This window comes from Oncorhynchus clarkii, chromosome 26 (genome assembly GCF_045791955.1).
Source record: "Oncorhynchus clarkii lewisi isolate Uvic-CL-2024 chromosome 26, UVic_Ocla_1.0, whole genome shotgun sequence".
Lineage (NCBI taxonomy): Eukaryota > Metazoa > Chordata > Actinopteri > Salmoniformes > Salmonidae > Oncorhynchus > Oncorhynchus clarkii.
This window is the reverse complement of record NC_092172.1, coordinates 33,287,972-33,303,629: the sequence shown is the minus strand read 5'-3', so window position 1 is coordinate 33,303,629 and position 15,658 is coordinate 33,287,972. Positions and strand designations below refer to the sequence as shown.

The 15,658-nt window shown below is 45.9% G+C and overlaps 1 protein-coding gene across 1 annotated transcript in view; it reads right to left on the bottom strand.

The window, feature by feature from the left end:
- LOC139384605 (ADAMTS-like 3) overlaps positions 1-15,658 on the bottom strand; it is a 314,459-nt gene that overhangs the window by 87,863 nt on the left and 210,938 nt on the right. Inside the window, exon 9 of the mRNA XM_071129427.1 lies at positions 4,397-4,471. Within this exon, the coding sequence (XP_070985528.1) occupies positions 4,397-4,471 (75 nt within the window). The remainder of the gene's footprint in view (positions 1-4,396; positions 4,472-15,658) is intronic.

Here is a 15,658-nt window from a genome sequence, read left to right as displayed (position 1 = left end):
TGCTCTCCTTTACCAGGTTTTATTCTGCTCTCCTTTACTGGGTTTTATTCTGCTCTCCTTTACTGGGTTTTACTCTGCTCTCCTTTACTGGGTTTTATTCTGCTCTCCTTTACTGGGTTTTATTCTGCTCTCCTTTACTGGGTTTTACTCTGCTCTCCTTTACTGGGTTTTATTCTGCTCTCCTTTACTGGGTTTTACTCTGCTCTCCTTTACTGGGTTTTACTCTGCTCTCCTTTACTGGGTTTTATTCTGCTCTCCTTTACTGGGTTTTACTCTGCTCTCCTTTACTGGGTTTTACTCTGCTCTCCTTTACTGGGTTTTATTCTGCTCTCCTTTACTGGGTTTTATTCTGCTCTCCTTTACTGGGTTTTACTCTGCTCTCCTTTACTGGGTTTTACTCTGCTCTCCTTTACTGGGTTTTACTCTGCTCTCCTTTACTGGGTTTTACTCTGCTCTCCTTTCCTGGGTTTTACTCTGCTCTCCTTTACTGGGTTTTACTCTGCTCTCCTTTACTGGGTTTTACTCTGCTCTCCTTTACTGGGTTTTACTCTGCTCTCCTTTACTGGGTTTTATTCTGCTCTCCTTTACTGGGTTTTATTCTGCTCTCCTTTACTGGGTTTTACTCTGCTCTCCTTTACTGGGTTTTACTCTGCTCTCCTTTACTGGGTTTTACTCTGCTCTCCTTTACTGGGTTTTACTCTGCTCTCCTTTACTGGGTTTTACTCTGCTCTCCTTTACTGGGTTTTATTCTGCTCTCCTTTACTGGGTTTTACTCTGCTCTCCTTTACTGGGTTTTACTCTGCTCTCCTTTACTGGGTTTTACTCTGCTCTCCTTTACTGGGTTTTACTCTGCTCTCCTTTCCTGGGTTTTACTCTGCTCTCCTTTACTGGGTTTTACTCTGCTCTCCTTTACCAGGTTTTATTCTGCTCTCCTCTACTGGGTTTTATTCTGCTCTCCTTTACTGGGTTTATTCTGCTCTCCTTTACTGGGTTTTATTCTGCTCTCCTTTACTGGGTTTTATTCTGCTCTCCTTTACTGGGTTTTACTCTGCTCTCCTTTACTGGGTTTTATTCTGCTCTCCTTTACTGGGTTTTATTCTGCTCTCCTTTACTGGGTTTTACTCTGCTCTCCTTTACTGTGTTTTATTCTGCTCTCCTTTCCTGGGTTTTACTCTGCTCTCATTTACTGGGTTTTATTCTGCTCTCCTTTACTGGGTTTTACTCTGCTCTCCTTTACTGGGTTTTACTCTGCTCTCCTTTACTGGGTTTTACTCTGCTCTCCTTTACTGGGTTTTACTCTGCTCTCCTTTCCTGGGTTTTACTCTGCTCTCCTTTACTGGGTTTTACTCTGCTCTCCTTTCCTGGGTTTTACTCTGCTCTCCTTAACTGGGTTTTATTCTGCTCTCCTTTACTGGGTTTTACTCTGCTCTCCTTTACTGGGTTTTACTCTGCTCTCCTTTACTGGGTTTTACTCTGCTCTCCTTTACCAGGTTTTATTCTGCTCTCCTTTACTGGGTTTTATTCTGCTCTCCTTTACTGGGTTTTATTCTGCTCTCCTTTACTGGGTTTTATTCTGCTCTCCTTTACTGGGTTTTATTCTGCTCTCCTTTACCAGGTTTTATTCTGCTCTCCTTTACCGGGTTTTACTCTGCTCTCCTTTACTGGGTTTTACTCTGCTCTCCTTTACTGGGTTTTACTCTGCTCTCCTTTCCTGGGTTTTACTCTGCTCTCCTTTACTGGGTTTTATTCTGCTCTCCTTTACTGGGTTTTACTCTGCTCTCCTTTACTGGGTTTTACTCTGCTCTCCTTTACCAGGTTTTATTCTGCTCTCCTTTACTGGGTTTTATTCTGCTCTCCTTTACTGGGTTTATTCTGCTCTCCTTTACTGGGTTTTATTCTGCTCTCCTTTACTGGGTTTTATTCTGCTCTCCTATACTGGGTTTTACTCTGCTCTCCTTTACTGGGTTTTATTCTGCTCTCCTTTACTGGGTTTTATTCTGCTCTCCTTTACTGGGTTTTACTCTGCTCTCCTTTACTGTGTTTTATTCTGCTCTCCTTTCCTGGGTTTTACTCTGCTCTCATTTACTGGGTTTTATTCTGCTCTCCTTTACTGGGTTTTACTCTGCTCTCCTTTACTGGGTTTTACTCTGCTCTCCTTTACTGGGTTTTATTCTGCTCTCCTTTACTGGGTTTTACTCTGCTCTCCTTTACTGGGTTTTACTCTGCTCTCCTTTACTGGGTTTTATTCTGCTCTCATTTACTGGGTTTTACTCTGCTCTCCTTTACTGGGTTTTACTCTGCTCTCCTTTACTGGGTTTTACTATGCTCTCCTTTACTGGGTTTTACTCTGCTCTCCTTTCCTGGGTTTTACTCTGCTCTCCTTTACTGGGTTTTACTCTGCTCTCCTTTACCAGGTTTTATTCTGCTCTCCTTTACCGGGTTTTATTCTGCTCTCCTTTACCGGGTTTTATTCTGCTCTCCTTTACCGGGTTTTATTCTGCTCTCCTTTACCAGGTTTTATTCTGCTCTCCTTTACCGGGTTTTACTCTGCTCTCCTTTACTGGGTTTTACTCTGCTCTCCTTTACTGGGTTTTACTCTGCTCTCCTTTCCTGGGTTTTACTCTGCTCTCCTTTACTGGGTTTTACTCTGCTCTCCTTTCCTGGGTTTTACTCTGCTCTCCTTAACTGGGTTTTATTCTGCTCTCCTTTACTGGGTTTTACTCTGCTCTCCTTTACTGGGTTTTACTCTGCTCTCCTTTACTGGGTTTTACTCTGCTCTCCTTTACCAGGTTTTATTCTGCTCTCCTTTACTGGGTTTTATTCTGCTCTCCTTTACTGGGTTTTACTCTGCTCTCCTTTACTGGGTTTTATTCTGCTCTCCTTTACTGGGTTTTATTCTGCTCTCCTTTACTGGGTTTTACTCTGCTCTCCTTTACTGGGTTTTATTCTGCTCTCCTTTACTGGGTTTTACTCTGCTCTCCTTTACTGGGTTTTACTCTGCTCTCCTTTACTGGGTTTTATTCTGCTCTCCTTTACTGGGTTTTACTCTGCTCTCCTTTACTGGGTTTTACTCTGCTCTCCTTTACTGGGTTTTATTCTGCTCTCCTTTACTGGGTTTTATTCTGCTCTCCTTTACTGGGTTTTACTCTGCTCTCCTTTACTGGGTTTTACTCTGCTCTCCTTTACTGGGTTTTACTCTGCTCTCCTTTACTGGGTTTTACTCTGCTCTCCTTTCCTGGGTTTTACTCTGCTCTCCTTTACTGGGTTTTACTCTGCTCTCCTTTACTGGGTTTTACTCTGCTCTCCTTTACTGGGTTTTACTCTGCTCTCCTTTACTGGGTTTTATTCTGCTCTCCTTTACTGGGTTTTATTCTGCTCTCCTTTACTGGGTTTTACTCTGCTCTCCTTTACTGGGTTTTACTCTGCTCTCCTTTACTGGGTTTTACTCTGCTCTCCTTTACTGGGTTTTACTCTGCTCTCCTTTATTCTCCTTTTTCACGTCACTGTTCTTTTCCTTCTCCATGTCGGCCTCGCTAGTCTCCTGATAGTTGATAAACGATCTGTTAAAGTAATTCGAAGGTCACTCCAAACCCTTGTTTTGTAACATCTGACAAAACACACATCCACTTAAATGTGGAGTTGTAGGGGTGTATTATGATGTTGGCCACCAACGAGGCAACTGGAGTTAGTCATGTCTCCTGTGGAATCAGAGACACACACACACACACACACACACACACACACACACACACACACACACACACACACACACACACACACACACACACACACACACACACACACACACACACACACACACACACCACACAGTGCTCAGACATACACTTGAAGCAGTATCGCACACATGCACGAAGCGCTCTCACATGCACACGCACACACACACTCACACATAGGAAATACATCCCATAAATCTGAAATGCATGAGCTCCCAACACAAGCCAACAGAGAGGAGAGGAGAGAACACTGTCTCTCTCATCACTGCTTTTTAGAACCTCATTGGAACACTCTGGAATCTCTGAACATTCTTGATTGGCAAAGCATGACGTGTGTGTGTATGTGTGTGTGTGTGTGTGTGTGTGTGTGTGTGTGTGTGTGTGTGTGTGTGTGTGTGTGTGTGTGTGTGTGTGTGTACACATATCAGAGTGGCTCGTTGTCAGTGTGGTATGTGATTCTCACAGTGCTGGGCAGAGTTAGACATAATGTGATGACTTCCTCTATAAATCACTAGCACTGATCAGCTGCCAGTAGAACATTTGTTAGCCCAGATGTTTAGAGAGAAAGCGAGACCAAGAGAAAGTGTGTGTGGTTGTTTGTGTGTGTGTGTGTGTGTGTGTGTGTGCAGGTTGGACAGCCCCTTGAACAGTGAAGTACTCACCTATGACATCAGGTCCCTTGGAGCTGACTCTCAAACTCCTGCTTCCCAAGGGGACTTCCAGCACTGTCTTCACAGCTGTAGGACAAAGTAGATTTTATTTAGACTACTCAACAAATGCCAAAATGTCTCCACAATAACCCAAATCTCAACAAATTCCTGAATACATACAATTGCCACAGTATACTTACAATGTCAGCACAATACACAGAAATGTCTCCACAATACAAAAAATGTCATCACATAAAATGTCCTCAGAATACACAAGACACTCTTAGATTACAATACACCAAATCTCCTAAACTACACGCTTAGTTCATCTGGAAATAGATATGGCAGATACAGACGTAATTAATAGATGGTCTCTCAACACGACACATTTCTGAGTGTAACAATAGTCCACGAAGCTGTTGGGTAGATAGCACTCTCACGCCTGAGTTCTTGTTGTAGGTGTGGGAATAATGGGACAACTTTAAAGCAAAGACACTTAGCTCTTCCTCTTATCACTTATTTTATTAAAGCTGACGTGTCTTCCTCTTCGTCAGAGCTTTTGCTGAAAGCCAAGAGGCTGAAACGTCAGTTTTAATAAAGGGAGACAATTAAAAAGCTTGTAAGTGATAGGAGAAAGAGCAGTCTGCAGGTTTCTTTTCCCTTTTAGGGTAAACAAATGAAGCAATCTTTTCCTGTTCTTATTATGGAGCTGGCGTGACTGTTTCCTCCCTGTTTCAGTTGATTTGTACAATGAACTCCTTTTGGCTTCAGATCTCACCATGAACATGAACATCAGTAAATAAAGTTGGGCCGGTCCTAAATGGTACCCTATTCCCTATATAGTGCACTACCTTTGACTGGGACCCCATAGGGCTCTGTCATGTAGGGAATAAGGCGCCCTATTGGGACACAGCCAGTGTGTAGGAGTTCTACTTCAGTTGGCAGATCATACTGACCTTCCGTGTCTTATCAACGAAGGGGGTTGGTGAGGCCAAAGGAAAGTGTGTTGAAACACTTCCAGCAACCGATTAAGCATTCAGTCCATGTAAAAACATATATATGACAACATATTTTATGAGGTCAAATAGAACTGTGTCGAAACTATTTTGTTTCAAAGTGGAATGAAATAATGTATCTGTGATGTATCTCGAGAAGTAGCAGTGTTGAAAAACCTGGAGTGACCGTTGGACGGTAAAAGCATGGTCAGAGTCCCAAGTGACAGCCTAGGGGCCCTGGTCAAATGAAGTGTACTATACAGGAATGGGGTGCCATTTGGGATGTAGGGCAAGACTGTGACAAGGAATGTTCTTCCAAGGAGCAACATGGAATTGGAGTTTACTAACCAGAGAGGAAAAATGATAACCTGTATTTCTCCCTCTGCAGTCTGTAATGTGCCAATTCTAAATGTGTTCATGTGAAAACAGAACAACAACAACAGTGTACAGTAGAATATAGTACAGTAGAATATAGTACAGTAGAATATAGTACAGTAGAATACAGTACAGTAGAATATAGTACAGTAGAATATAGTACAGTAGAAAATAGTACAGTAGAATATAGTACAGTAGAATATAGTACAGTAGAAAATAGTACAGTAGAATATAGTACAGTAGAATATAGTACAGTAGAATATAGTACAGTAGAATACAGTACAGTAGAATATAGTACAGTAGAATATAGTACAGTAGAAAATAGTACAGTAGAATATAGTACAGTAGAATATAGTACAGTAGAAAATAGTACAGTAGAATATAGTACAGTAGAATATAGTACAGTAGAATATAGTACAGTAGAATATAGTACAGTAGAATATAGTACAGTAGAATATGTGTCCAATATAGTATAACCTCCTACAGCAGTCAAATATGAGATTAGGCAAGAAGGGTTTGTGTGTGTATATATGTGTGTATATGTGTATTTGTGTTCACGTGTGTGTGTGTATTTGAGTTCCCGTGTGTGTGTGTGTGTGTGTGTGTGTGTGTGTGTGTGTGTGTGTGTGTGTGTGTGTGTGTGTGTGTGTGTGTGTGTGTATTTGTGTATTTGTGTTTACACGTGTTTGTGTGTGTGTGTGTGTCACTGGGGCATATCACTTTCTACTCAGACTTTTAGGTTTAGTTTTCCAGTGGAGAGATAAATCAGGTGATAACATCTGATATCTACTGTAGAAACACCTTGTGACAGTCACGTTAACACCCCCCTCCAACCAGGTGATAACATCTGATATCTACTGTAGAAACACCTTGTGACAGTCACGTTAACACCCCCCTCCCCCTCCAACCAGGTGATAACATCTGATGTCTACTGTAGAAACACCTTGTGACAGTCACGTTAACAACCCCCTCCAACCAGGGGATAACATCTGATATCTACTGTAGAAACACCTTGTGACAGTCACGTTAACACCCCCCTCCCCCTCCAACCAGGTGATAACATCTGATATCTACTGTAGAAACACCTTGTGACAGTCACGTTAACACCCCCCTCCAACCAGGGGATAACATCTGATATCTACTGTAGAAACACCTTGTGACAGTCACGTTAACAACCCCCTCCAACCAGGGGATAACATCTGATATCTACTGTAGAAACACCTTGTGACAGTCACGTTAACACCCCCCTCCCCCTCCAACCAGGTGATAACATCTGATATCTACTGTAGAAACACCTTGTGACAGTCACGTTAACACCCCCCTCCAACCAGGGGATAACATCTGATATCTACTGTAGAAACACCTTGTGACAGTCACGTTAACAACCCCCTCCAACCAGGGGATAACATCTGATATCTACTGTAGAAATACCTTGTGACAGTCACGTTAACAACCCCCCCTCCAACCAGGTGATAACATCTGATATCTACTGTAGAAACACCTTGTGACAGTCACGTTAACAACCCCCTCCAACCAGGGGATAACATCTGATATCTACTGTAGAAACACCTTGTGACAGTCACGTTAACAACCCCCTCCCCCTTCAACCAGGTGATAACATTTGGAATCTACTGTAGAAACACCTTGTGACAGTCACGTTAACACCCCCCTCCCACTCCAACCAGGTGATAACATCTGATATCTACTGTAGAAACACCTTGTGTCAGTCACGTTAACAACCCCCTCCCCCTCCAACCAGGTGATAATATCTGATATCTACTGTAGAAACACCTTGTGACAGTCACGTTAACACCCCCCCTCCCCCTCCAACCAGGTGATAACATCTGGTATCTACTGAAGAAACACCTTGTGACAGTCACGTTAACACCCCCCTCCAACCAGGGGATAGATAACATCTGATATCTACTGTAGAAACACCTTGTGACAGTCACGTTAACACCCCCCTCCCCCTCCAACCAGGTGATAACATCTGATGTCTACTGTAGAAACACCTTGTGACAGTCACGTTAACACCCCCCTCCCCCTCCAACCAGGTGATAACATCTGATATCTACTGTAGAAACACCTTGTGACAGTCACGTTAACACCCCCCTCCAACCAGGGGATAACATCTGATATCTACTGTAGAAACACCTTGTGACAGTCACGTTAACAACCCCCTCCAACCAGGGGATAACATCTGATATCTACTGTAGAAATACCTTGTGACAGTCACGTTAACAACCCCCCCTCCAACCAGGTGATAACATCTGATATCTACTGTAGAAACACCTTGTGACAGTCACGTTAACAACCCCCTCCAACCAGGGGATAACATCTGATATCTACTGTAGAAACACCTTGTGACAGTCACGTTAACAACCCCCTCCAACCAGGTGATAACATCTGATGTCTACTGTAGAAACACCTTGTGACAGTCACGTTAACAACCCCCTCCCCCTCCAACCAGGTGATAACATCTGATGTCTACTGTAGAAACACCTTGTGACAGTCACGTTAACACCCCCCTCCCCCTCCAACCAGGTGATAACCTCTGGTATCTACTGAAGAAACACCTTGTGACAGTCACGTTAACACCCCCCTCCCCCTCCAACCAGGTGATAACATCTGATATCTACTGTAGAAACACCTTGTGACAGTCACGTTAACAACCCCCTCCCCCTTCAACCAGGTGATAACATTTGGAATCTACTGTAGAAACACCTTGTGACAGTCACGTTAACAACCCCCTCCAACCAGGTGATAACATCTGATGTCTACTGTAGAAACACCTTGTGACAGTCACGTTAACAACCCCCTCCCCCTCCAACCAGGTGATAACATCTGATATCTACTGTAGAAACACCTTGTGACAGTCACGTTAACACCCCCCTCCAACCAGGGGATAACATCTGATATCTACTGTAGAAACAACTTGTGACAGTCACGTTAACAACCCCCTCCCCCTCCAACCAGGTGATAACATCTGGAATCTACTGTAGAAACACCTTGTGACAGTCACGTTAACAACCCCCTCCAACCAGGTGATAACATCTGATGTCTACTGTAGAAACACCTTGTGACAGTCACGTTAACACCCCCCTCCCCCTCCAACCAGGTGATAACATCTGATGTCTACTGTAGAAACACCTTGTGACAGTCACGTTAACAACCCCCCCTCCAACCAGGGGATAACATCTGATATCTACTGTAGAAACACCTTGTGACAGTCACGTTAACACCCCCCTCCAACCAGGGGATAACATCTGATATCTACTGTAGAAACACCTTGTGACAGTCACGTTAACACCCCCTTCCCCCTCCAACCAGGTGATAACATCTGATATCTACTGTAGAAACACCTTGTGACAGTCACGTTAACAACCCCCCCTCCAACCAGGTGATAACATCTGATTTCTACTGTAGAAACACCTTGTGACAGTCACGTTAACACCCCCCTCCAACCAGGTGATAACATCTGATTTCTACTGTAGAAACACCTTGTGACAGTCACGTTAACACGTTAACACCCCCCTCCAACCAGGTGATGACATCTGATATCTACTGTAGAAACACCTTGTGACAGTCACGTTAACACCCCCTTCCCCCTCCAACCAGGTGATAACATCTGATATCTACTGTAGAAACACCTTGTGACAGTCACGTTAACAACCCCCCCTCCAAGCCCTATCCAGTGTCTCTATACTGTAAACCTCTCACAGGTAAAGTACAAGCAGCACAGAATGTGTGTGTGAACCTTTTCTCCCCGGTTCTCCCCACTCTTTCTCCCTGTACTCAACCCCCCCGTCCTCCCCACTCTTTCTCCCTGTACTCAACCCCCCCGTCCTCCACGGTTCTCCCCACTCTTTCTCCCTGTACTCAACCCCCCCGTCCTCCACGGTTCTCCCCACTCTTTCTCCCTGTACTCAACCCCCCCGTCCTCCACGGTTCTCCCCACTCTTTCTCCCTGTACTCAACCCCCCCGTCCTCCCCACTCTTTCTCCCTGTACTCAATCCCCCCGTCCTCCCCGGTTCTCCCCACTCTTTCTCCCTGTACTCAACCCCCCTGTCCTCCCCGGTTCTCCCCACTCTTTCTCCCTGTACTCAACCCCCCTGTCCTCCCCACTCTTTCTCCCTGTACTCAACCCCCCCCCCCCCCCCCCGTCCTCCACGGTTCTCCCCACTCTTTCTCCCTGTACTCAACCCCCCCCCGTCCTCCCCGGTTCTCCCCACTCTTTCTCCCTGTACTCAACCCCCCCGTCCTCCACGGTTCTCCCCACTCTTTCTCCCTGTACTCAACCCCCCCGTCCTCCCCACTCTTTCTCCCTGTACTCAATCCCCCCGTCCTCCCCGGTTCTCCCCACTCTTTCTCCCTGTACTCAACCCCCCTGTCCTCCCCGGTTCTCCCCACTCTTTCTCCCTGTACTCAACCCCCCTGTCCTCCCCACTCTTTCTCCCTGTACTCAACCCCCCCCCCCCCGTCCTCCACGGTTCTCCCCACTCTTTCTCCCTGTACTCAACCCCCCCCCCGTCCTCCCCGGTTCTCCCCACTCTTTCTCCCTGTACTCAACCCCCCCGTCCTCCACGGTTCTCCCCACTCTTTCTCCCTGTACTCAACCCCCCCGTCCTCCCCGGTTCTCCCCACTCTTTCTCCCTGTACTCAACCCCCCCGTCCTCCACGGTTCTCCCCACTCTTTCTCCCTGTACTCAACCCCCCCCCCCACCCCGTCCTCCCCACTCTTTCTCCCTGTACTCAACCCCCCCCCCCCCCCCCCGTCCTCCCCGGTTCTCCCCACTCTTTCTCCCTGTACTGAACCCCCCCCGTCCTCCACGGTTCTCCACGGTTCTCCCCACTCTTTCTCCCTGTACACAACCCCCTCTCCCGTCCTCCACGGTTCTCCCCACTCTTTCTCCCTGTACTCAACCCCCCCCCCCCCGTCCTCCCCGGTTCTCGCCACTCTTTCTCCCTGTACTCAACCCCCCCCCCCCCCCCCCCCCTGTCCTCCACGGTTCTCCCCACTCTTTCTCCCTGTACTCAACCCCCGTCCTCCCCGTCCTCCCCGGTTCTCCCCACTCTTTCTCCCTGTACTCAACCCCCCCGTCCTCCACGGTTCTCCCCACTCTTTCTCCCTGTACTCAACCCCCCCCCCCCCTGTCCTCCACGGTTCTCCCCACTCTTTCTCCCTGTACTCAACCCCCGTCCTCCCCGTCCTCCCCGGTTCTCCCCACTCTTTCTCCCTGTACTCAACCCCCCTGTCCTCCCCGGTTCTCCCAACTCTTTCTCCCTGTACTCAACCCCCCTGTCCTCCCCACTCTTTCTCCCTGTACTCAACCCCCCCCTCCCCCGTCCTCCACGGTTCTCCCCACTCTTTCTCCCTGTACTCAACCCCCCCGTCCTCCACGGTTCTCCCCACTCTTTCTCCCTGTACTCAACCCCCCCCCCCCCCTCCCCGGTTCTCCCCACTCTTTCTCCCTGTACTCAACCCCCCCCCCCCGTCCTCCACGGTTCTCCCCACTCTTTCTCCCTGTACTCAACCCCCCCCCGTCCTCCACGGTTCTCCCCACTCTTTCTCCCTGTACTCAACCCCCCCCCCCCCCCGTCCTCCCCGGTTCTACCCACTCTTTCTTCCTGTACTCAACCCCCCCCCGTCCCCCCGTCCTCCACGGTTCTCCCCACTCTTTCTCCCTGTACTCAACCCCCCCGTCCTCCCCGGTTCTCCCCACTCTTTCTCCCTGTACTCAACCCCCCCCCCGTCCTCCCCGGTTCTCCCCACTCTTTCTCGCTGTACTCAACCCCCCCCCCCCCCCCCCCCGTCCTCCACGGTTCTCCCCACTCTTTCTCCCTGTACTCAACCCCCCCGTCCTCTCCGGTTCTCCCCACTCTTTCACCCTGTACTCAACCCCCCCCGTACTCGACGCAGATTGGCATTTATTGGGATGACCGGAGGCAGCTCTGTAGAGTGGTCACTAAGCCACAAAGTCATAAAATCCGATTTTAACCATAACCACACCGCTAACTCTAATGCCTAAACCAACATTAAATGAAGACCAAAAAGCACACTTTTGTTTTAATACTTTTTTACGATATAGCCAATTTTAACTTTGCATCTAGTGGAAGTCGCTCAGTTTTGCCTCCAGAGCAATATTCATGACAGTGAACGTCAACCTGTAATAGTGACAGGGGTTAAATAGAGCAGTATTATCGCTAACAGAACACTCCCATCGACTTAGATCCTTATGTATCAAGCGTTCCAGTAGGAGTTGGAGTGATGATCTAAGATCAGGTCCCTCCTCGCCATGTAATATTATTCAATCTGATCTAAAAGGCAAAACTGATCCTGAATCTGCACTCCTACTATGAGACTCTTGATACATACAACACAGTGTGTGTGTTTGTGTGGTGCACACATATAAACCATGCTGTGAACCAGTCATTAAATACAGCAGTATATACAGTGCATTCGGAAAGTATACAGACCCCTTAACGTATTTTGTTACGTTACAGCCTTATTCTAAAATGTTTTGTTTTAAACCTCATCAATCTACACACAATACATCATAATGACAAAGCAAAAACAGGTTTTTAGAAATTTTTGCTAATTTATCACAAATATCACATTTACATCATTATTCAGACCCTTTACTCAGTACTTTGTTGAAGCCCCTTTGGTAGCAAATACAACTGTCAGTCTTCTTGGGTATGACGCTACAAGCTTGGCACACCTGTATTTGGGGAGTTTCTTCCCATTCTTCTCTGTAGATCCTGTCAAGCTCTGTCAGGTTGGATGTCCCTCCAGAGATGTTTGATTGAGTTCAAGTCCAGGCTCTGGCTGGGCCACTCAAGGACATTCAGAGACTTGTCCCGAAGCCACTCCTGCATTGTCTTGGCTATGTTCTTAAGGTCATTGTCCTGTTGGAAGGTGAACCTTCATCCCAGTCTGAGGTCCTGAGCGCTCTGGAGCAGGTTTTCATCAAGGATCTGTCTGTACTTTGCTCTGTTCATCTTGCCCTCAATCCTGACTAGTCTCCCAGTTTCTGCTGCTGAAAAACTGTGGGGATGGTATCAGGTTTAATCCAGATGTGACACTTGGCATTCAGGCCAAAGAGTTAAATCTTGTGTTTTGCTCTGACATGCACTGTCCACTGTGGGACCTTATATAGACAGGTGTGTGCCTTTCCAAATCATGTCCAATCAATTGAATTGACCACAGGTGGACTCCAATCAAGTTGTAGAAACATCTCAAGGATGATCAATGAAAACAGGATGCACCTGAGCTGATAGCAAAGGGTCTGAAAACGTATGTAAATAAGTTCTCTGTTTTTTAGGGGGAGGGGGAGAGGGGAATTGGGTGCAGTGCCTGAGGGTAATGGGGAGGGGGAGGGAGGATGGTGATGAAGGGGGAGGGTTACATCACTCTGGGTCATCTTCACCATCTGGAAGTCACATGACTGGGGAACAGGGCAGAGAGGGAGAGGGAGAAAGAAGGAGAGGGAGATGAAGAGAGAGAGAGAGTGAGAGAGAAAGAGCGAGAGAAAGAGAGAGAGAGAGAGAGAGAGAGAAAGAGAGAGAGAGAGCAAGAGAAAGAGAGAAAAGGAGAGAGAGAGAGAGAGAGAGGTAGACTGTCAGACCTCATTGTCAGATTCATCACTGCGCCTCCTCGTCATCCTCTTTGGTCTAAAAATCTGTTTTCACTTTGTTATTATGGGGTAATGTGCGTAGATTGATGTGCGTACATTTTTATTTAATCCGTTTTAGGCTGTAACATAACAAAATGTGGAAAACGGAATGGGTCTGAATACTTTACGAATGATTTAGTGTGCTGCAGTGAAGTAGTAGTGAGCACATCCACATGTCTCCTAAAATGTCACAGCGTTTAATGTCATGTACAGCTAAAAAATATACACACACACACACACACACACACACACAGGTAGAAATCTGCAGTTAACCCACTGTTCCTAGGTCATCATTGTAAATAAGAATTTCTTCTTAACTGACTTGCCTAGTTAAATAAATAAAGTGTGTGTGTGTGTGTGTGTGTGTGTGCGTGCGCCTGTCTGTCTGTCTGTCTGTCTGTCTGTCTGTCACACACCTCAATATCCAGCCTGATAAGCGTACGATAGACCTCTTTCATTTCAGTTGAACCCGTGCCAAATGTGTTCCCCTGCTAAAGTGCTGCCTTTTCAGACACTTGCCTTGTTCATAGTTTTTCTCCAAGCCTGTGGCTGAGAGGGGCGAGTCTTCTGTTCTAACGAGGCGAGAGGTTTATAGACAAGTGGAGTGCTAATGCTATTTTCCGCTGTTTGAGAAATCTATTTTTCCCTCTGGCAGCACTAGAACTACATCCCAAATGGTACCCTATTCCCTACATAGTGCACTGATATTTATCAAGGCTCTACGGGCCCTGGTCTAAAGTAGTGCACTACATAGGGAATAGGGTGCCATTTGGGACATAGTACTGGGACACTCCTTTTACCAATTAAGCACCGCTGGACTCTCACCAAAGTAATTATATATGGAAAGAGAATCGGTAAGTCTCCGATTTTATTATGGTAATGAAAAGTCCATTCCACTTTTTCTGAGTTTGTACAATTGTCTGAAATGACAAATGAGTGAACAGTGAAACATGGATGTACTCTGTTATGAGCTTGGTTTAGACTGATCTTTCATCGACTCGCCGATACATTGGAGTTCTTCTGACACTGGTGCTCTGGCTTAAAGCATATTCCAGACACAACGACTGATACACACTTTTCACAATCAGAAATAAAGGATCACAATAAACTAACGTGCCATGTCGTGTGTGTGTGTGTGTGTGTGTGTGTGTGCCTCACTGGGGAATATTACATTCCACTCAGACTCATAGTGTTTAGTTCTCCAGTGCTCAGTAGAGATACACCAAAATCTCAAAGGAAACAAAATCAATGTCCGAATCAGAGTGGAAACGCTCTCTGAATATTTAGACATTTTCCTTTGGTTGGGAATGCTGAAGCAGTGAGTGTGCAGAGTGAGCTGTGAGGAATGAAGCAGCACTGCCAGTTCCTCATTAAGGGCTTTAACAGTAGATTAATAAAGAGGAGAGAGAATGACTCTATCCCGAGTCCAGAGCCCAGTCACACACACACACACACACACACACACACACACACACACACACACACACACACACACAGCTCGCAAAAACACACACACTCTTGCAAGCAAGTTCACACGTACATACGCACGCGTTCCCACACACATATACACCTTCACACACACCTACACAAACAGGCCAAGAGTCCTTAGCCCCGGGTGCCATGGATCATCATCCAGCAAAATAAGGGCCTGTGGCGCCCAAACTACTAGAGAGGAAGAGGAAGCTGATGGGGAGAGAGATGGAGGGGGTAGAGAGAGAGTATAAAGAGAGAGAATATAAAGAGAGAGAGAGAGTATAAAGAGAAAGAAAGTATAAAGAGAGAGAGTATAAAGAAAGAGAGTATAAAGAGAGAGAGAGTATAAAGAGAGAGAGTATAAAGAGAGAGAGAGTATAAAGAAAGAGAGTATAAAGAAAGAGAGAGTATAAAGAGAGAGAGAGTATAAAGAGAGAGAGAGTATAAAGAGAGAGAGTATAAAGAAAGAGAGTATAAAGAAAGAGAGAGTATAAAGAGAGAGAGTATAAAGAGAGAGAGAGTATAAAGAGAGAGAGTATAAAGAGAGAGAGTATAAAGAAAGAGAGAGTATAAAGAGAGAGAGAGTATAAAGAGAGAGAGAGTATAAAGAAAGAGAGAGTATAAAGAGAGAGAGAGTATAAAGAGAGAGAGTATAAAGAGAGAGAGAGAGTATAAAGAGAGAGAGAGTATAAAGAAAGAGAGTATAAAGAGAGAGAGAGAGAGTATAAAGAGAGAGAGTATAAAGAGAGAGAGA